General features: G+C 50.2%; 1 protein-coding gene across 2 annotated transcripts in view; it reads left to right on the top strand.

Moving 5' to 3' along the window:
• LOC141117648 (tyrosinase-like) overlaps nt 1-20,359 on the top strand; it is a 45,894-nt gene that overhangs the window by 9,706 nt on the left and 15,829 nt on the right. For both annotated transcript variants that reach the window (XM_073610606.1, XM_073610607.1), the window contains exon 2: nt 17,869-18,725. In XM_073610606.1, the coding sequence (XP_073466707.1) occupies nt 17,934-18,725 (792 nt within the window). In that variant the 5' untranslated portion in view covers nt 17,869-17,933. The remainder of the gene's footprint in view (nt 1-17,868; nt 18,726-20,359) is intronic.

The following is a 20,359-nucleotide window of genomic DNA, read 5'->3' as shown; positions in this document are numbered from 1 at the left end:
AGGACCCCCCTGACCCCCGGCAGGGGCCCTTCGCACTGATCCCGGGGCCCTTTACTCCCAACCCGGAGCCCTTTATTATGGTCTTGCAGTGGGACCTTTGCCTCCCTGGTAGTTCCTCCACTGCACCCACCATACCATTATGACCACCCACCTAGTATTGATTAGGTCCCCCTTTTGAAACCAAAAACAGCCCTGAATCGTCCAGGCATGGACTCCATTAGACCTTTGAAGGTATGCTGTGGTATTTGGCACCAAGCCTTTAGTAGTAGATCCTTTAAGTCCTGTAAGTCACACTGCCTCTGCCGGCTTTCCATCTTCCCATTATGCATTCTGGTGTCATCTCTTCCCCAGGTAGGCAACACACCCAGACATTCACATGATGTAAAAGAAAACCTGATTCATCAGACCAGACCGCTTTCTTTCATTGCTCTGTGGTCCAGTTCTGAGGCTCACGTGCCCATTGTAGGTGCTTTTGGCTGTGGACATGGGTCAGCATCAGGGCCGGACTGGCCAACCGGGATACCGGGAAATCCCCCGGTGGGCCGGTGGTCTGGCTACTCCTGCGGCCGCTGTGAGGGCAGCGGCGCCTGAAAGAAAAATGGCTGCGGGGGCCGGGCCGACGTGCAACTGCGCAGGCGCCAGCGCTGTTCCGAGGTTAGCCGTGCTCGGGAAAACCCGTACACGCTCGGCAATTTTCAGAAATGCGGGCGCATGCGCAGTGACACGATGGCGCCAAGTGGCGCCATTTTTAAAGGTAAAGCGGTTGCAGCGCTCAGTGTCTGGCGTCTGGTGGCCTGTGCCTCTTCCTGCGTCCCCCCACAGCCTCTGACCTCCTGTCCCCCCCCCCTGCAGCCTCTGATCACCTGTCCCCCCCCTGCAGCCTCTGATCACCTGTCCCCTCCCCCCTGCAGCCTCTGACCACCTGTCCCCCCCTGCAGCCTCTGACCACCTGTCCCCCCCCTGCAGCCTCTGACCACCTGTCCCCCCCCCTGCAGCCTCTGACCACCTGTCCCCCCCCTGCAGCCTCTGACCACCTGTCCCCCCCCCCTGCAGCCTCTGACCACCTGTCCCCCCCCTGCAGCCTCTGACCACCTGTCCCCCCCTGCAGCCTCTGACCTCCTGTCCCCCCCCTGCAGCCTCTGACCTCATTGTCCCCCCGCAGCCTCTGACCTCCTGTCCCCCCCGCAAGCCTCTGACCTCCTGCCCCCCCCTGCAGCCTCTGACAACCTGTCCCCCCCTGCAGCCTCTGACTTCCTGTCTCCCCCCTGCAGCCTCTGACTTCCTGTCTCCCACCTGCAGCCTCTCTGACCTCCTGCCCCCCCTGCAGCCTCTGACCTCCTGTCCTCCCCCCGCAGCCTCTGACCTCCTGTCCCCCCCCGCAGCCTCTGACCTCCTGTCCCCCCCCGCAGCCTCTGACCTCCTACCCCCCCCCCGCAGCCTCTGACCTCCTACCCCCCCTGTAGCCTCTGACCTCCTGCAGCCGCCTCTGACCTCCTGCCCACCCCTGCAGCCTCTGACCACCTGTCCCCCCCTGCAGCCTCTGACCACCTGTCCCCCCTGCAGCCTCTGACCTCCTGCCCCCCCCCTGCAGCCTCTGACCTCCTGCCCCCCCCTGCAGCCTCTGACTTCCTGTCCCCCCCTGCAGCCTCTGACCTCCTGCCCCCCCCTGCAGCCTCTGACCTCCTGCCCCCCCCCTGCAGCCTCTGACCTCCTGCCCCCCCTGCAGCCTCTGACCACCTGTCCCCCCCTGCAGCCTCTGACCACCTGTCCCCCCCTGCAGCCTCTGACTTCCTGTCCCCTCCTCAGCCTCTGACCTCTTCTCGTCCCCTCCTCAGCCTCTGACCTCTTCTCGTCCCCTCCTCAGCCTCTGACCTCTTCTCGTCCCCTCCTCAGCCTCTGACCTCTCCTGCGGTCCCCTCCGCAGCCTCTGACCTCCCCTGCACCATCTGCAGCCTCTGACCTCCCCTGCATCATGCAGCCTCTGACCTCCTGTCCCCCCTGCAGCCTCTGACCTCCTGTCCCCCCTGCAGCCTCTGACCTCCTGTCCCCCCTGCAGTCTCTGACCTCCTGTCCCCCCTGCAGCCTCTGACCTCCTGTCGTCCCCTCCTCATCCTCTGACCTCCTGTCGTCCCCTCCTCAGCCTCAGACCTCCTGTCGTCCCCTCCTCAGCCTCAGACCTCCTGTCGTCCCCTCCTCAGCCTCTGACCTCCTGTCGTCCCCTCCTCAGCCTCTGACCTCCTGTCATCCCCTCCTCAGCCTCTGACCTCCTGTCGTCCCCTCCTCAGCCTCTGACCTCTCCTGTGGTCCCCTCAGCAGCCTCTGACCTCCCCTGCACCATCCGCAGCCTCTGACCTCCTGTCGTCCCCTCCTCAGCCTCTGACCTCTCCTGTGGTCCCCTCCTCAGCCTCTGACCTCCTGTCGTCCCCTCCTCAGCCTCTGACCTCTCCTGTGGTCCCCTCCGCAGCCTCTGACCTCCCCTGCACCATCCGCAGCCTCTGACCTCCCCTGCATCATCCGCAGCCTCTGACCTCCCATGTACCATCCGCAGCCTCTGACCTCCCATGTACCATCCGCAGCCTCTGACCTCTCCTGTACCATCCGCAGCCTCTGGCCTCCCATGTACCATCCACAGCCTCTGACCTCCCCTGCACCATCCGCAGCCTCTGACCTCCCCTGCATCATCCGCAGCCTCTGACCTCCCATGTACCATCCGCAGCCTCTGACCTCCCATGTACCATCCGCAGCCTCTGACCTCTCCTGTACCATCCGCAGCCTCTGGCCTCCCATGTACCATCCACAGCCTCTGACCTCCCATGTACCATCCGCAGCCTCTGACCTCTCCTGTACCATCCGCAGCCTCTGACCTCTCCTGTACCATCCGCAGCCTCTGACCTCCCCTGTACCATCCGCAGCCTCTGACCTCTCCTGTACCATCCGCAACCTCTGACCTCTCCTGTACCATCCGCAGCCTCTGACCTCCCCTGTACCATGCGCAGCCTCTGACCTCTCCTGTACCATCCGCAGCCTCTGACCTCTCCTGTACCATCCGCAACCTCTGACCTCTCCTGTACCATCCGCAGCCTCTGACCTCTCCTGTACCATCCGCAGCCTCTGACCTCTCCTGTACCATCCGCAGCCTCTGACCTCCCATGTACCATCCGCAGCCTCTGACCTCTCCTGTACCATCCGCAGCCTCTGGCCTCCCATGTACCATCCACAGCCTCTGACCTCCCATGTACCATCCGCAGCCTCTGACCTCTCCTGTACCATCCGCAGCCTCTGACCTCTCCTGTACCATCCGCAGCCTCTGACCTCCCCTGTACCATCCGCAGCCTCTGACCTCTCCTGTACCATCCGCAACCTCTGACCTCTCCTGTACCATCCGCAGCCTCTGACCTCCCCTGTACCATGCGCAGCCTCTGACCTCTCCTGTACCATCCGCAGCCTCTGACCTCTCCTGTACCATCCGCAACCTCTGACCTCTCCTGTACCATCCGCAGCCTCTGACCTCTCCTGTACCATCCGCAGCCTCTGACCTCTCCTGTACCATCCGCAGCCTCTGACCATCTCCTGTCTTATATCACGTCTGCAGTCTGAAGCGGAGTCAACAGTGGGAGTGCCTCAGGTATGGGGGTCATGGGAGAAGTCAGACATGTATGGACTGTGGAGAGGAAACTATGGGATAAAACCAGAGCCACCGAGCTGGAGCCGACTGACTGAGCCCTGTACGGTGCACCCGAGAGGAGGTCAGTGACAGCGCCGCTAGGCCTACCTGAGAGGGGGGGGGGTCAATACAATATTGTAAGGGGGCACTGATATATAGGTTTCCCCCTTATATCAGTAAACCCCGTACCTTAGTGTTTTCTTTCTGCAGAAGGTGGTCTCTGGTCACCAGAGTCCTCCCCACATTCCCAGAGTTCCCCTTTACATCATAGTCTGCAGGATTCCACCTTACAGTGCAAGGGGGGACTCTGATGTAAAGGGCAATGCTGCAGACCCTGATGTAAGTGAGAACTCTGATGTAAAGGGGAAAGCAATGGACTCTGATATAAGTGGGGTCTCTGGTCACCAGTGCCCCCCTTTTATATCAGAGTTCCTGCTTAGATCATGATCTGCAATGTTCCCCTTTATGTCAGAGTTCCCTTGCACTGTAAAGGGGAATCCTCCTGATATATGGGGGAACTCTGTGCTGGGTTATATTAATCTGACCTTCATGTAAGAGGAGAAATATGGTGTTTGACTTTTGTTTAACTTAACACATTGCTAATAGCAGTTTATAGCTTAAATATTGATATTTGCACTGAAACCTGCCATTTACGGCACCTTTTTTTTGCAGTGTCAGTAAAAAATGTGCCAGTAAATGCCATGATTTTTGCCAGTAAAAAAATAAAAAATTGCTGCTGTTTGTAAATTCCATGTCTCTCTTATCTATATACAATACACTCTTCAAATGTGCTTTAAAATGCATGGTTTTCCCTTTTGTGAACAAAAAAATAACGACGTTATGCAGTTGGGCTGGTATAAAAATGCTATGGGGCTGGTATGAAATTATTTCCAGGGCTGGTTTTTATTCCCAGTCCGGCCCTGGTCAGCATTGGCACCCAGACTGGTCTGCGGTTAAACAGCCCCATACACAACAATCTGCGATGCTCTGTGTGTTCTGACACCTTTCTGTCAGAGCCAGCATTATCTTCTTCAGCATTTTGAGCTACAGTAGCTCTTCTATTGGATCGGACTACATGGGTCAGCCTTCTCTCCCCACCTCCATCAATGAGCCTTCCCTCCCCACCTCCACCAATGAGCCTTCCCTCCCCACCTCCACCAATGAGCCTTCCCTCCCCACCTCCACCAATGAGCCTTCCCTCCCCACCTCCACCAATGAGCCTTCCCTCCCCACCTCCACTAGGGATGAGCCGAACACCCCCCGGTTCCGTTCGCACCGAGGACATGTATCGATGCAAAAAAAACTTTTAAAAACGGCCGTTTTTTCGGGAGCAGTGATTTTAATGATGCTTAAAGTAAAAAAAAAAAAAAAGTGAAATATTCCTTTACATATCGTACCTGGGGGGTGTCTATAGTATGCCTTCAAAGTGGCGCGTGTTTCCCGCGTTTAGAACAGTCCCTGCACAAAATGACATTTTTAAAGGAAAAAATCTCATTTAAAACTGCTTGCGGGTTTAAAGGGGTTGTAAAGGTAATTTTTTTTTTTCTTTAAAAATAACAAACATGTTATACTTACCTTCACTGTGCAGCTCGTTCTGCACAGAGTGGCCCCGAACCTGCTTTTCTGGGGTCCCTCGGCGGCTGTCTCAGCTCCTCCCCGCAATATCTAACCACCTTAATGTGAGCTCCCTCGCATGGTGGTTAGTTATTGCGGGCGCGCTCCCGTGATACAGCCGGCGGCTATAGCCGCTCGCTGTATCACTCGGCCCCGCCCCCCGGCGCGCCGCGTCATTGGATGTGATTGACAGCAGCGCAAGCCAATGGCTGCGCTGCTTTCAATCCATCCACTATAGCCAATCAGCGACCAGGCTGATCGGCTGAATGGAGGTCGGGAACGAGCAGGCGAGTTTTTGAGGTGTCAGGTAAGTAAAACGGGGGGGCTGGGGGCGGCGGTATTATCAAAAGTTTTTTCACCTTAATGCATAGAATGCATTAAGGTAAAAAAATGTATACCTTTACAACCCCTTTAATGTAATGTCAGGTCCTGGCACTGAAAATCGGTGAGACAAACGGCATGGGTACCCCCCCAGTCCATTACCAGGCCCTTTGGGTCTTGTATGGATATTAAGGGGAACCCCGCACCCAAATTAAAATAAGGAAAGGTGTGGGGCAACCAGGCGCTATATACTCTGAACAGCAGTATACAGGCGGTGCAAACAAGACAGGGACTGTAGGTTTGTTGTTAAGTAGAATCTGTTTGTAATTTTGAACTGGTACATTTTTAACGTGTTTAGCTCCAGCCAAAAAATCTTTTTTAAGCTTTTTGGAAAACATAGGGAAGGGTTATCACCCCTGTGACATTTGTTTTGCTGTCTTTCCTCCTCTTCAGAAGATTTCACCTCACTTTTGTCGCAATGACAAATGTTTTTTGAAAATTTGGGGTTTTTTGTGGAACAAGGATTGGAAAGCATCAGTGGAAAGGAGAAATGTTTTTCCCATATTAACTCTTACAGGAGAGAATTTCCCTTCCTAGGGGTAGATTTCATCTCACTTCCTGTTGTCTCCTTCCGTTTGCAAGTAGGAGTCGTTTGTAAGTTAGATGTTTGAAGGTAGGGGCCTGCCCTATATACTCTGCAGAAATTAAGGCCTTAGGTGTTGTTTTGGCCAAAACACTGTAAGCCCTCACAGGGCCCTGCTGTGAAATATTAGATCAAGAATTGTAATTACATGCCCCTGTTGAACAGGGGCAGAAAAATTGGGCCTTTAGTGGTGGTGGTGCTGGTGCCACAACACTGTAAGTCCTCACTCACTCTTGGTGGGTGCAGAAATGGGTCCTGCTGTGAAATATTAGATCAAGAATTGTAATTACATGCCCCTGTTGAACAGGGGCTGAAAAATTGGGCCTTAGGCACTGGTGCTGGTGCCACAACACTGCAACCCCTCACAGATACTCTAGTTGGAATGCAGAAATGAGCCCTGCTGCAAAGTATTGCATCAAAAATTGTAATTACACACCCCTGTTAAACAGGGGCTGAAAAATTGGGCCTTAGGCACTGGTGGTGGCGCCCAGAACCAAAAATGTTCTTACAAGCTATCAGCGTGATCATTGAGGAGGAAGAGGATAATTACTCAGCATAACAGGATAGTCACTCAGCATCAGCATAGGCAGTCTTTGAAGGGATATGACATTTCAAAAAAAATTATTCGGTTAAATCAGCATCAGGTGCTTGGTAGCTGGTGGTGATCCAAGACTGATTCATTTTTATGAAGGTCAGTCGATCGACCGAGTCGGTGGACAGACGCACCCTGTGATCGGTTACAAAGCCTCCAGCAGCACTGAATGTGCATTCCAAAAGAACGCTGGATGCAGGACAGGCCAGTAGCTCAATTGCATACTGTGCAAGCTCTGCCAAGTGAACCATCCTCAAGACCCAGTAACCCAGAGGATTTTTGGTGGGAAAGGTGTCCAAGTCAGATCTTGCCCCTAGGTATTCCTGCACCATGTAAAACAGACGCTGGCGATGGTTGCTGGAACCGATCATACCTTGGGGCTGCGGACCAAAAAATTGTCTGAACACATCGGTCAGACGGCCACCTTCTCCACCGCTCCTTCTTTGACTGACCGAAGCCTCAGCAACACGTTCTCCAGAAACAGGAGTTTGTAACCTCCCAGTCTCTGGGAACGCGTTGCACAGACCTTTCTGCAAGGCCTCCCGAAGATGTTTCATCCTCTGCTCCCTCTGCGATGGCAAGATAAGGTCCGCAACCTTACCCTTGTAACGTGGATCAAGGAGGGTTGCCAGCCAGTATTGGTCCTTCTCCTTGATACCACGAATACGAGGATCCTTACGCAGGCTTTGCAGGATCAGGGAGGCCATGCAGCGTAGGTTTGCTGAGGCATTCGGTCCGGAGTCCTCTGGGTCACTAAGGACGACATGGTCCGCAGCCACCTCCTCCCAGCCACGTACAAGTCCATGTGTTTCTTGGGACTGATCCCTTAAAGACTGATGCTGAGTGCCAGGCTCCACCTCCATACTGACACAATCTTCCTCCTCCTCCTCCTCCTCCTCCTCGTCCTCTTCCTGTGTGATCGGCGGGCACGCAGGAACACTGTCTGGATAAAGGGGGCCTTGAGAGCTAAGGAAGTCCTCCTCTTCCTGCCTCTGTTCTGCCTCAAGTGCCCTGTCCATTATTCCACGCAGAGTGTGCTCCAACAGGTGGACAAGGGGGACAGTGTCACTGATGCATGCACTGTCACTGCTCACCATCCTCGTGGCCTCCTCAAATGGCGACAGGACAGTGCATGCATCCCTGATCATGGCCCACTGGCGTGGGGAAAAAAAACAAGCTCCCCTGACCCTGTCCTGGTGCCATAGTCGCACAGGTACTCATTGATGGCCCTCTGCTGCGTGTGCAGCCGCTGCAGCATGGCCAACGTTGAGTTCCACCTGGTGGGCATGTCACAGATTAGGTGGTTCTTGGGCAGGTTAAACTCCTTTTGGAGGTCCGCCAGACGAGCACTGGCATTATATGACCGGCGGAAATGCACACAGACTTTCCTGGCCTGCCTCAGGACATCCTGTAAGCCCGGGTACCTGCCCAAGAACCGCTGCACCACCAAGTTAAGGACGTGAGCCAAACAGGGCACATGGGTCATTTGTCCCTGTCGGAGGGCAGAGAGGAGGTTGGTGCCATTGTCGCAAACCACCATTCCTGCCTTAAGTTGGCGTGGCGTCAACCACCTCTGAACCTGCCCCTGCAGAGCTGACAGAACCTCTGCCCCAGTGTGACTCCTGTCCCCCAAGCACACCAGCTCAAGCACCGCATGGCATCTTTTGGCCTGCGTACTTGCGTAGCCCCTTGAATGGCTACGGAGCACCGCTGGTTCCGAGGACAAAGCACAGGAAGAGGCCATGGAGGAAGACGAAGAGGAGAGGGTGGAGGAGAGAGGTGTGTCACAATCATTAGCATTTTGGAGGCGTGGTGGCGGAACAACCTCCAACACTACTGCACCTTGTCCTGTATCCTTCCTAGCTACCAGCAGAGTCACCCAATGCGCCGTGAAACTTAGGTAACGTCCCTGTCCATGCCTGCTGGACCATGAGTCAGCGGTAATATGCACCTTACCGCTGACCGCTCTGTCCAGCGAGGACACGCCTTCCGTGAGAAAAAGTGGCGTTTGGGTACCTGCCACCGAGGAACCGCACATTCCACAAACTCACGGAAGGGGGCAGAGTCTACCAACTGAAAAGGCAGCAGTTGAAGTGCTAGCAATTTTGCCAAGCTAGCATTCAACCGCTGCGCATGTGGATGGCTGGGAGCAAACTTCTTTCGGCGGTGCAGCAGCTGGGGCAATGAAATTTTCCTGGTACAATCTGACGTCGGTGTACCAAAAGCAGATTGCCCACAAGTACTTGGCTGTGACACACCTAATTCTACACCTTCATTCCTCTCAGTGCAGGTCTCAGAGAGGACTAAAGGTATAGTGGGGTTGGAGATCTCAGCTGATGAGGAGCAAGGAGAGGTCCTCTTTGTTCTTTGGTGTGGGTCTTTTAGATACGCTTGCCAACGAACTGCATGGCAGGTCAACATATGTCTGGTCAAGCATGTGGTACCCAAGCGGGAGATGTTTTGGCCACGCGAGATACGCTTGAGACATATGTTGCAAATAGCAGCGGTGCGATCTGATGCACTCGTCTCAAAAAAGGCCCACACCAAGGAACTTTTTGAATAACGCGCAGACACTGCAGCGCCCTGCACATGTGGAGCTTTGGGGTGTGATGCAGTCAATGTGCTGCCCTTAGGCTGGCCCCTGGAGGGCATCCTGCCTCGTTGGTGATGTGCCGCCTCCTCCTCCTTCCCTCTCCTATCAGGCACCCACGTCGAGTCAGTGACCTCATCATCCCCTCCCTCCTCATCACTGGAGCAAACCTGGCAGTATGCTGCAGCAGGGGGAGCATGACTGCCAGATTGCTGTCCTTCTTGGGCACCCCCTCTGTCCGTGCTCACGTTACTGCCTACATCGAGCTCAGTATCATCATCAGAGCCTTCCAAATGCTGGGCATCCTCCTGGAGCATGTACCCAACACTGTGGTCAAACAGTTCGAGGGACTCCTCAGGAGGACATGGTGGGGCTAGGGAAGGAGTCACTGATGACATTGAGCCAAGGGAAGAGGCCGCTGGTTTGCCAGACAAAGTACCCTGGGCATGGGTGAGAGAGGATGAGGAGGATGAGGAGGATGAGGACAGCTTGGTCATCCACTCGACCAAGTCTTCCGCATGTTGTGGCTCAACACAGCCAGCTGCCGAAAAAAAGGCCAAGCGTGTCCTACGGCCACTTGCTGATGAGGATGCACCGTCTCCACGACCAGCACTAGACACAGAGCCTGCTTGCCATCTCTTATTGGCTTGTGACTGTCTGCCTCTCCTTCTTGGCCTTCCAGACATACTAATGGCCTGTAGCTGCACTAAGCTGGGATATATATATATATATATATATATATATATATATATATATATATATATATATATATATATATATGATATATATGTACTGATACTGCAGCTAGCAAAATCAACTGCCTGCCTGTAGTATGAGAACACCACCAACCTTCTACAGGTAATTTTAGCTGAACACTGTGCAGAGCTCGCAAAAAACTAACTTGTAGCTTTTTTAGCTGCCTGCGATAGTGATAGGATCAGGAAAACACCACCAACCTTCTACAGGTAGCTTTAGCTGAACACTGTGCAGAGCTCGCAAAAAAATAACTTGTAGGTTTAGCTGGACACTGTGAGGAGGACGCACCACACTAACTTGTAGTTTTAGCTGAACACTGTGAGCAGGACGCACCGCACTAACTTGTAGGTTTAGCTGAACACTGTGAGGTGGACGCACCCCACTAACTTGTAGGTTTAGCTGAACACTGTGAGCAGGACGCACCCCACTAACTTGTAGGTTTAGCTGAACACTGTGAGCAGGACGCACCCCACTAACTTGTAGGTTTAGCTGAACACTGTGAGCAGGACGCACTGCATTAACTTATACATAGTCTAGCTGCCTGACTGTGGTACTAATAGGATCAAAAGAACACCAGCAATTTTCTTCAGGTAGCTGTAAATACTGTAACAAGACAAGCCTGCCTGTCAGTAAGAAGATAACAGGAACGGATCTAGCTGAACACTGTGAGCAGGACGCACTGCACTAACTTGTAGCTTTAGATGAACACTTTGCAGAGGTCTCACTACACTAACTTGTAGGTTTAGCTGAACACTGTGAGCAGGACGCACAGCACTAACTTGTAGTTTTAGCTGAACACTGTGAGCAGGACGCACCGCACTAACTTGTAGGTTTAGCTGAACACTGTGAGGTGGACGCACCGTACTAACTTGTAGGTTTAGCTGAACACTGTGAGCAGGATGCACCCCACTAACTTGTAGGTTTATCTGAACACTGTGAGCAGGACGCACCCCACTAACTTGTAGGTTTAGCTGAACACTGTGAGCAGGACGCACCCCACTAACTTTTAGGTTTAGCTGAACACTGTGAGCAGGACGCACCCCACTAACTTGTAGGTTTAGCTGAACACTGTGAGCAGGGTGCACTGCACTAACTGCAAATAGTCTAGCTGCCTGACTGTGGTACTAATAGGATCAAAAGAACACCAGCAATTTTCTTCAGGTAGCTGTAAATACTGTAACAAGACAAGCCTGCCTGTCAGTAAGAAGATAACAGGAACGGATCTAGCTAAACTGAATACAGTGTATATATATATATGCAACACCTGGGATGCATATATATACACAATACACTGTAAGTGCAGCTAACTGACTGACTGTTCTGCCTAATCTATCTAACTCAAATCAAATGACACTGTCTGTCTCTCTCTCTCTCTCTATCTATGAACGCCGGAACACACACTACACAGGGCCGCCGTGCAGGCGGCCTTATATAGTGTGGGGCCTGTACTAAATCCCCTGAGCCATAATTGGCCAAAGCCTCCTTGGCTTTGGCCAATTACGGCTCTCTGTTCAGACGGCGCTGTGATTGGCCAAGCATGCGGGTCATAGTGCATGCTTGGCCAATTATCAGCCAGCAATGCACTGCGATGCTGCAGTGAATTATGGGCCGTGACAAGCCACACGAATTTGGCGTGAACGGCCCATATCGTTCACAATTCGGCGAACAGACGATGTTCGAGACGAACATGGGTTCAACTCGAACACAAAGCTCATCCCTAACCTCCATCAATGAGCCTTCCCTCCCCACCTCCATCAATGAGCCTTACCTCCCCACATGCATGAATGAGCCTTGACCAGGCCTGGATTTACTCCCTTTGCCGCCCCAAGGCTGGGTCCTTCAATGCCGCCCCTGCCCCCCCACCCCACACACACACACCACCATTCTCATCCTTTATCGATGACTGCTACAATAGATCAATTAAAAAAATATCTCCCCACACGAGAACACTGAAAATAACTGGCTTTAATTGTACAGACTGAAAATACTCTGTAATGCAGAAAATGCTTTTAAAGATTATAGCAGAAACTCTCTACAATTTTCACCTGCTGTGCTCGCCCCCGACGTCCTCTTCACCACTCAGCCTGGCAGTTGATTGGCTAGAGTGGATGGATTGAAAGCAGCGCCGGCATTGGCTCGTGCTGCTGTCAATCACATCCAATGATGTGGCACGCCAGGGGGCAGGGCCGAGTGATACAGTGAGGGGCTATAGCAGCCAGCTGTATCACGGGAGCGCGCCCGCAAGAACTAACCCATATGCAAGGGAGCTCGCATGAAGGGGGTTAGTTCTTGCGGGGAGGAGCCGAGACAGGCGCCGAGGGATGCCAGAAGACCAGGTTTGGGGCCACTCTGTGCAAAACGAGCTGCACAGTGGAGGTAAGTATAACATGTATGTTAATAAAAAAAAGAATAAAAAAATTGCCTTTACAACCCCTTTAATGGACCTGTTGCACAAATCATTATATTATACTTTATTTACCGACTGACATACATGACTGACCTGACTACTGACATACATAACTGACCTACCTACTGACATACATGACTGACCTACCTTCTGACATACATGACTGACCTACCTAACATACATGACTGACCTGACTACTGACATACATGACTGACCTACCTACTGGCATACATGACTGACCTACCTGACATACATGACTGACATGACTATTGACATACATGACTGACCTAACTACTGACATACATGACTGACCTACCTACTGACATGTATGACTGACCTACCTGACATACATGACTGACCTACCTGACATACATGACTGACCTGACTACAGACATACATGACTGACCTGACTACAGACATACATGACTGACCTACCTGACATACATGACTGACCTACCTGACATACATGACTGACCTGACTACTGACATACATGACTGACCTACCTGACATTCAAATTGTTGCTGCTCAGTCTTACCTGTCCTGTAGTGTGCGAGTATACTCATCCCGGGCCCCAACATTCACCGTCCATGTCCACCACTCAGACAGCCCTGCAGGCAGGCAGATCCATGATAGAAGAGCCGCCCGCCCATTTACACAGAGCAAGCGGCTCAGCGTGGATCTCCCAGTGCCCAGCGCAGCCACGCAGTGACATTACCGCCTCCTCCTGGACCCAGGCGCGTCCCGGGGGCTATGTATGTTAGTGCGGGGGGGGGCGGCCGTGAAAGCTGAGAAGTCGCCGCAGGAGCGGCGCCGCCTCTGCACCACTACCGCTCCGAGGCCTGGCCTCGCTGGCCTTGTGGAAAATCCAGCCCTGGCCTTGACCACTCATTACCCTGTCACAATTTGTCCCAATGACAAATGTTTTTTGAAAATTTGGGGTTTTTAGTGAAACAAGGATTGGTGATAAAGCATCAGTGGAAAAGAGAAAAGTTTTTCCCATATTAACTTTTACAGGAGAGAATTTCCCTTCCTAGGGGTAGATTTCATCTCACTTCCTGTTGTCTCCTTCCGTTTGCAAGTAGGAGTAGTTTGTAAATTGGATGTTTGAAAGTAGGGGCCTGCCCTATATACTCAGCAGAAATTTGGGCCTTAGGTGTTGTTGTGGCCTCAACACTGTAAGCCCTCACAGGGCCCTGCTGTGAAATATTAGATCAAGAATTGTAATTACATGCCCCTGTTGAACAGGGGCGGAAAAATTGTGCCTTTGGTGGTGGTGGTGCTGGTGGCACAACACTGTAAGTCCTCACAGTTACTCTTGGTGGGCGCAGAAACGGACCCTGCTGTGAAATATTAGATCAAGAATTCTAATTACATGTCCCTGTTTAAAAGGGGCTGAAAAATTGGGCCTTAGGCACTGGTGCTGGTGCCACAACACCCCTCACAGATACTCTAGTTGGAACGCAGGAATGAGCTCTGCTGCAAAGTATTGCATCAAAAATTGTAATTACACGCCCCTGTTAAACAGGGGCTGAAAAATTTGGCCCTAGGCACTGGTGGCGGCGCCCAGAACCAAAAATGTTCTTACAAGCTATCAGCGTGATCATTGAGGGAGAAGAGGATAATTACTCAGCATAACAGGATAGTCACTCAGCATCAGCATAGGCAGTCTTTGAAGGGATATGACATTTCAAAAAAAATTATTCGGTTACATCAGCATCAGGTGTTTGGTAGCTGGTGGTGATCCAAGACTGATTCATTTTTATGAAGGTCAGTCGATCGACCGAGTCGGTGGACAGACGCACCCTGTGATCGGTTACAAAGCCTCCAGCAGCACTGAATGTGCGTTCCGAAAGAACGCTGGATGCAGGACAGGCCAGTAGCTCAATTGCATACTGTGAAAGCTCTGCCCAGTGATCCATCCTCAAGACCCAGTAACCCAGAGGATTTTCGGTGGGAAAGGTGTCCAAGTCAGATCTTGCCCTTAGGTATTCCTGCACCATGTAAAACAGACGCTGGCGATGGTTGCTGGAACCGATCATACCTTGGGGCTGCGGACTAAAAAATTGTCTGAACGCATCGGTCAGACGGCCACCTTCTATACCGCTCGTTCTTTGACTGACCGAAGCCTCAGCAACACGTTGTCCAGAAACAGATATATATATATATATATATATATATATATACTGATACTGCAGCTAGCAAAATCAACTGCCTGCCTGTAGTATGAGAACACCACCAACCTTCTACAGGTAGCTTTAGCTGAACACTGTGCAGTGGTCGCAAAAAACTACCTTGTAGCCTATTTAGCTGCCTGCGGTAGTGATAGGATCAGGAAAACACCACCAACCTTCTACAGGTAGCTTTAGCTGAGCACTGTGCAGAGGTCGCAAAAAACTAACTTGTAGCTTATTTAGCTGCCTGCGGTAGTGAAAGGATCAGGAAAACACCACCAACCTTCTACAGGTAGCTTTAGCTGAACACTGTGCAGAGGTCGCAAAAAACTAACTTGTAGCTTATTTAGCTGCCTGCGGTAGTGATAGGATCAGAAAAACACCACCAACCTTCTACAGGTAGCTTTAGCTGAACACTGTGCAGAGGTCGCACTACACTAACTTGTAGCTTTAGCTGAATACTGTTCAGAGGACGCACTACACTAACTTGTAGCTTTAGCTGAACACTGTGAGGAGGACACACTACACTAACTTGTAGCTTTAGCTGAACACTGTGCAGAGGACGCACTACACTAACTTGTAGCTTTAGCTGAACACTGTGAGAAGGACGCACTACACTAACTTGTAGCTTTAGCTGCACACACAGTGTGTGATTCCTTGTAAGACGTGTGTGTGGCACTCGCTCCCCTTGTGACTGGCCCACCCGCTAGGATATCGGGGATATATTAAGAGGGATACTACTTCACATTATGGCCACCTGTAACCATCGAGTACATCGTGACTGGTAAAGATACACCATATGGAACTGTTTATATATTCTTTTTCTTTTTTTCTTGGCTTGAAATTGCTTGACACATGTTTACATTTTTACAGTTTTTATACATATCTATCCTCTGAAGAAGACCCATTGGGGTCGAAACGCGTCAGTATCTCACACAATCAACATCTTTGTGCTATTGTATTACTGTTGCCTGTGATGTAATTTTAATGTACACTGTCCTCTGTTATTGGCATTGTTTCCTATTTTTCACCTTTGGATTTAAGTTCATGTCCCAAACCTTTGTTGTCAGTACTTGCTGTATTAACAAAATTAAAATAGCCATCACAACACCTTTTTTGTATTTTGCTCTTTATATACTACTGGCTGCATTAAAGCCCCATTAGGGGGATTCTTTGTTTTTTTAACACTAACTTGTAGCTTTAGCTGAACACTGTGCAGAGGTCGCACTACACTAACTTTTAGCTTTAGCTAAACACTGTGAGGAGGACGCACTACACTAACTTGTAGCTTTAGCTAAACACTGTGCAGAGGACGCACTACACTAACTTGTAGTTTTTGCTGAACACTGTGCGGAGGATGCACTACACTAACTTGTAGCTTTAGCTGAACACTGTGAGGAGGACGCACTACACTAACTTGTAGCTTTAGCTGAACACTGTGCAGAGGTCGCACTACACTAACTTGTAGCTTTAGCTGAACACTGTGAGGAGGACGCACTACACTAACTTGTAGCTTTAGCTGAACACTGTGCAGAGGTCGCACTACACTAACTTGTAGTTTTAGCTGAACACTGTGAGGAGGACGCACTACACTAACTTGTAGCTTTAGCTGAACACTGTGAGGAGGAGGCACTACACTAACTTGTAGCTTTAGCTGAACACTGTGCACTACACTAACTTGTAGCTTTAGCTGAACACTGTTCAGAGGACGCACTACACTAACTTGTAGCTTTAGCTGAACACTGTGCAGAGGTCACACTAAACTAACTTGTAGCTTTAGCTGAACACTGTGAGGAGGACGCACTACACTAACTGTAAATAGTCTAGCTGCCTGACTGTGGTACTAATAGGCTCAAAAGAACACCAGCAATTTTCTTCAGGTAGCTGTAAATACTGTAACAACACAAGCCTGCCTGTCAGGAGCAAGATAACAGGAACGGATCTAGCTAAACTGAATACAGTGTATATATATATATACACACAACACCTGGGATGCATATATATATATACACAATACACTGTAAGTGCAGCTAACTGACTGACTGTCCTGCCTAATCTATCTAACTTAAATCAAATGACACGGTCTGTCTCTCTCTCTCTATCTATGAACGCCGGAACACACTACACAGGGCCGCCGTGCAGGCGGCCTTATATAGTGTGGGGCGTGTACTAAATCTCCTGAGCCATAACTGGCCAAAGCCTCCTTGGCTTTGGCCAATTACGGCTCTCTGTTCAGACGGCGCTATGATTGGCCAAGCATGCGGGTCATAGTGCATGCTTGGCCAATCATCAGCCAGCAATGCACTGCGATGCCGCAGTGAATTATGGGCCGTGACGCGCCACGCAAATTTGGCGCGAACGGCCCATATCATTCGCAATGCGGCGAACGGGCGAACAGATGATGTTCGAGTCGAACATGGGTTTGACTCGAACACAAAGCTCATCCCTAGTCCTGACCACTTCAGACCGGGAACATCCCTCAAGTGGTGCAGTTTTGTAGTTGCTCTGACCCCATCGTCTAGCCATTGCAATTTGGCCCTTGTCAAATTCCCTCGAACCCTTATGCTTGTCTATTTTTTCTGCTTTCAACACATCAAATTCAGGGGCAACATGTTTACTTGCTGCCTAATATATCCCACCCACTTTCAGGTATCATTGTAATGAGATAATCAATGTTGTTCACTTTACAGGTCAGTGGTCATAATGGTATGGCTGATCCGTGTACTACTCCTGATAAGGTACCCTCCCCAATCACATGTGTACAGAGCTTTTTGTGTTTCACTCAGCAATAGTAGTGTACCAACGTGTTTCGTCACCTTAACAGCATCAGAGGCCACCCAGAGAACTGAGTGATACACATAAGAGGAATTATTCAAGATTACAGTTTTATGTATTTATTTTGATTTACACATTTTTTATGTTGTTGTTTTGTGCGCCGCATATTATTATATATTTTTTTTTTCATTTGAATAAGCAAAATACGGAACAAAAAGGAGGTAAAAATGTGAAAGGTCTACTTGCTGAATGTACATTATCATTTCCCATAAAGTTTCATGTTTTTAAATGTCCTTGTATTTTACAACAAGTTTCTTTTTTTTTTTTTATTTAGGCTTGAGTTCCTAAATCCTCTGGCCCCACTGCCCTCTCCAGGTGTTGATTTTTCTGCAGCAAGTCATGATTGTCTTTTGTGTTTTCCTTGTCCTTTGCTATGATTTGGTCCAAGCTCAGTTCCCACGGTTCTGTGTCACAGGGGCGGCTTCGAAGAGCGATTCCTGTTGCCCACTTTGGACGGACCTCAGCCCCTGTGGCTTAAGATCAGGTCGTGGCATATGCCGTGATTTTGTGCCTGTTTTTAATCAGTCTGGCCATGTGCCCCAATACAATGATGATCGCCTGAACTGGCCAAAGTATTACTTTACCTCTGCCTGCGAGTGCCTTGGAAACTACAGTGGCTACCGCTGTGGTGATTGTAAGTATGGGTATTTCGGAGAAAAATGTGATCGCAAAATCACAATAGTGCGGAAGGAAATTCGAGAACTTTCTTTGCTCGAAAGGAAAAGATTTTTCAGCTACTTGGCGCTGGCCAAAATCACAAAAAGTCAGGATTTTGTCATCTTATACACCGGAGACCGCCATCACAAAGACACTTACCGTTTTGTTGATGCCTCCATCTATGATGTTTTTTCTTGGATCCATTACTACTCCACAAAGCCAATTCTAAAGAATGGGACCTTTGATGATAGCACAAACTACGCCCATCAAGGTCCAGCTTTTCCTGGTTGGCATCGTCTGGGTCTCCTCTTCCTGGAGAGACAAATTCAGCTCATGACGGGGGATGAAAATTTTGCCCTTCCTTATTGGGACTGGAGAGGAGAACAAAACTGCTCAATTTGCACCAATGACTTCCTCGGAGATAATGACGAGCAAGGGTTTCTCAGTCAATACTCCTATTTTGCTTTTTGGAAGGTAAATGGGAAACTATTACTATTTTTAACATTAGGTATACAGTGTAAGTGCAGCCAAAAGTAGGGAGGGATTCGAAATTCTGTCTGGTTTTTTCCTGCTCTCTTGGGCTTCGTTAGAAAGATTTCCTCTAACTTTGTTGGGTTGAAAACAATTTCATCCGATAGGAAGTGAGGGGAAATTTGGAACAGAAACGTGGACAATATTAAAAAAAGCTAACAGGGACTTTAACCTTTTCCATGTCTACTAAAAAAATATTTAGACATGTGCAATTCGTTTCGGTCCAAATACAAATTCGGATGAATTTTTGGCTATTCAGAGATTTGGATGTATCCGAATATCCGAATTAAATAGTAATGAATTTTGTTGAAATTCGTTAAAATTCATTTTGTTTATTCGTTTTCCAACGAATTCCAAATTTTCAAAATTATTGGAATTCGGAAGGGTCGAAAAATGATTGACCGATTCGAATTTTGTGTGAAGAATAGCTGGTTGTTAAGCAGCTCCTTAACAACCAATCACTCATCAGCTGTCAGCTGGCTTCCCCACTGACAGCTGAAGTGTATACAAAACAATAGAAAATTCCAGAAAAAAACAGAGTGGAGTCCCCCCCCAATCAATACCAAGCCCTTTGGGTCTGGTATGGATTCTAAGGGGAACCCCGTGCCAAAATAAAAAAAAAAAGTGTGGGGCCCCCCCAAAATCCATACCGGACCCTTATCCGAGCATGCAGGCCAGGAAAGGGGGGGCGAGCCATACCAGGCAACATGTCCTCTACATGGGGGGGGGCTTTGCCCCCCCCACCCTTAAGCACCTTGTCCCCATGTTGATGGGTACAACAGCCTCATTCCCACAACCCTGACAGGTTGGTTGTGGGGGTTGTGGGGATCTGCGGGCAGGGGGCTTATCGGAATCTGGAATTCCCCTTTAACTAGGGGGCCCCCAGATCTCGGCCACTCCCTGTGACTGAGTATGGCCTACACTTTCACCAAAAATGTGTAAAAAGTGAATAAAGACAATAAACGAGATTTAATAAATAAATAACAATGTCCCTCGATGTAGATCCATCCAGAAATGCTTCCCATGGACTGCCTGCTTCTCCGTCTGACATTTCTTAAATAGCTAAGGGACGGAGTCACCCGATAATGTCAGTGGGAGACCCCACACCCTTGTGACGTCATCATCCAGGGACATGCTGGGTCGATGACGTCGCAATGGGGAGGGGTCACCAGGTGGCCCCGCCCCTTACATATATTGGACATGTCAGTTGGAGGAGCAAGCAGTCCGCGGGGAGTGTTCAACGAGGCCGGAGGTTTTCTTTTTCTTTTTTTTGGGTTCGGCGGTGTGGCGGGTGGCGTGAGGTGGATCTACATTGGGAGATTAATTAAGGTTTTTTCAAAACCCCCTGCCCCAAAGCACCCCCCATGTTGAGGGCATGTGACCTGGTATGGCTCAGGAGGGGGGTGCTCGCCCCCTTTCCTGGCCTGCCGGGCTGCATGCTTGGATAAGGGTCTGGTATAGATTTTGAGGGGACCCCACACTTTTTTATTTTATTTTGGTGTGGTGTTTCCCTTAGAATCCATACCAGACCCTAAGGGCCTGGTATTGATTGGGGGGGGGGGGGGACTCCACGCTGT

The sequence above is a fragment of the Aquarana catesbeiana genome, linkage group LG13, assembly GCF_042186555.1.
Source record: "Aquarana catesbeiana isolate 2022-GZ linkage group LG13, ASM4218655v1, whole genome shotgun sequence".
NCBI classification, from domain to species: domain Eukaryota; kingdom Metazoa; phylum Chordata; class Amphibia; order Anura; family Ranidae; genus Aquarana; species Aquarana catesbeiana.
The sequence above is the reverse complement of the archived record's forward strand: the minus strand, read 5'-3'. Positions and strand labels throughout refer to the sequence as shown.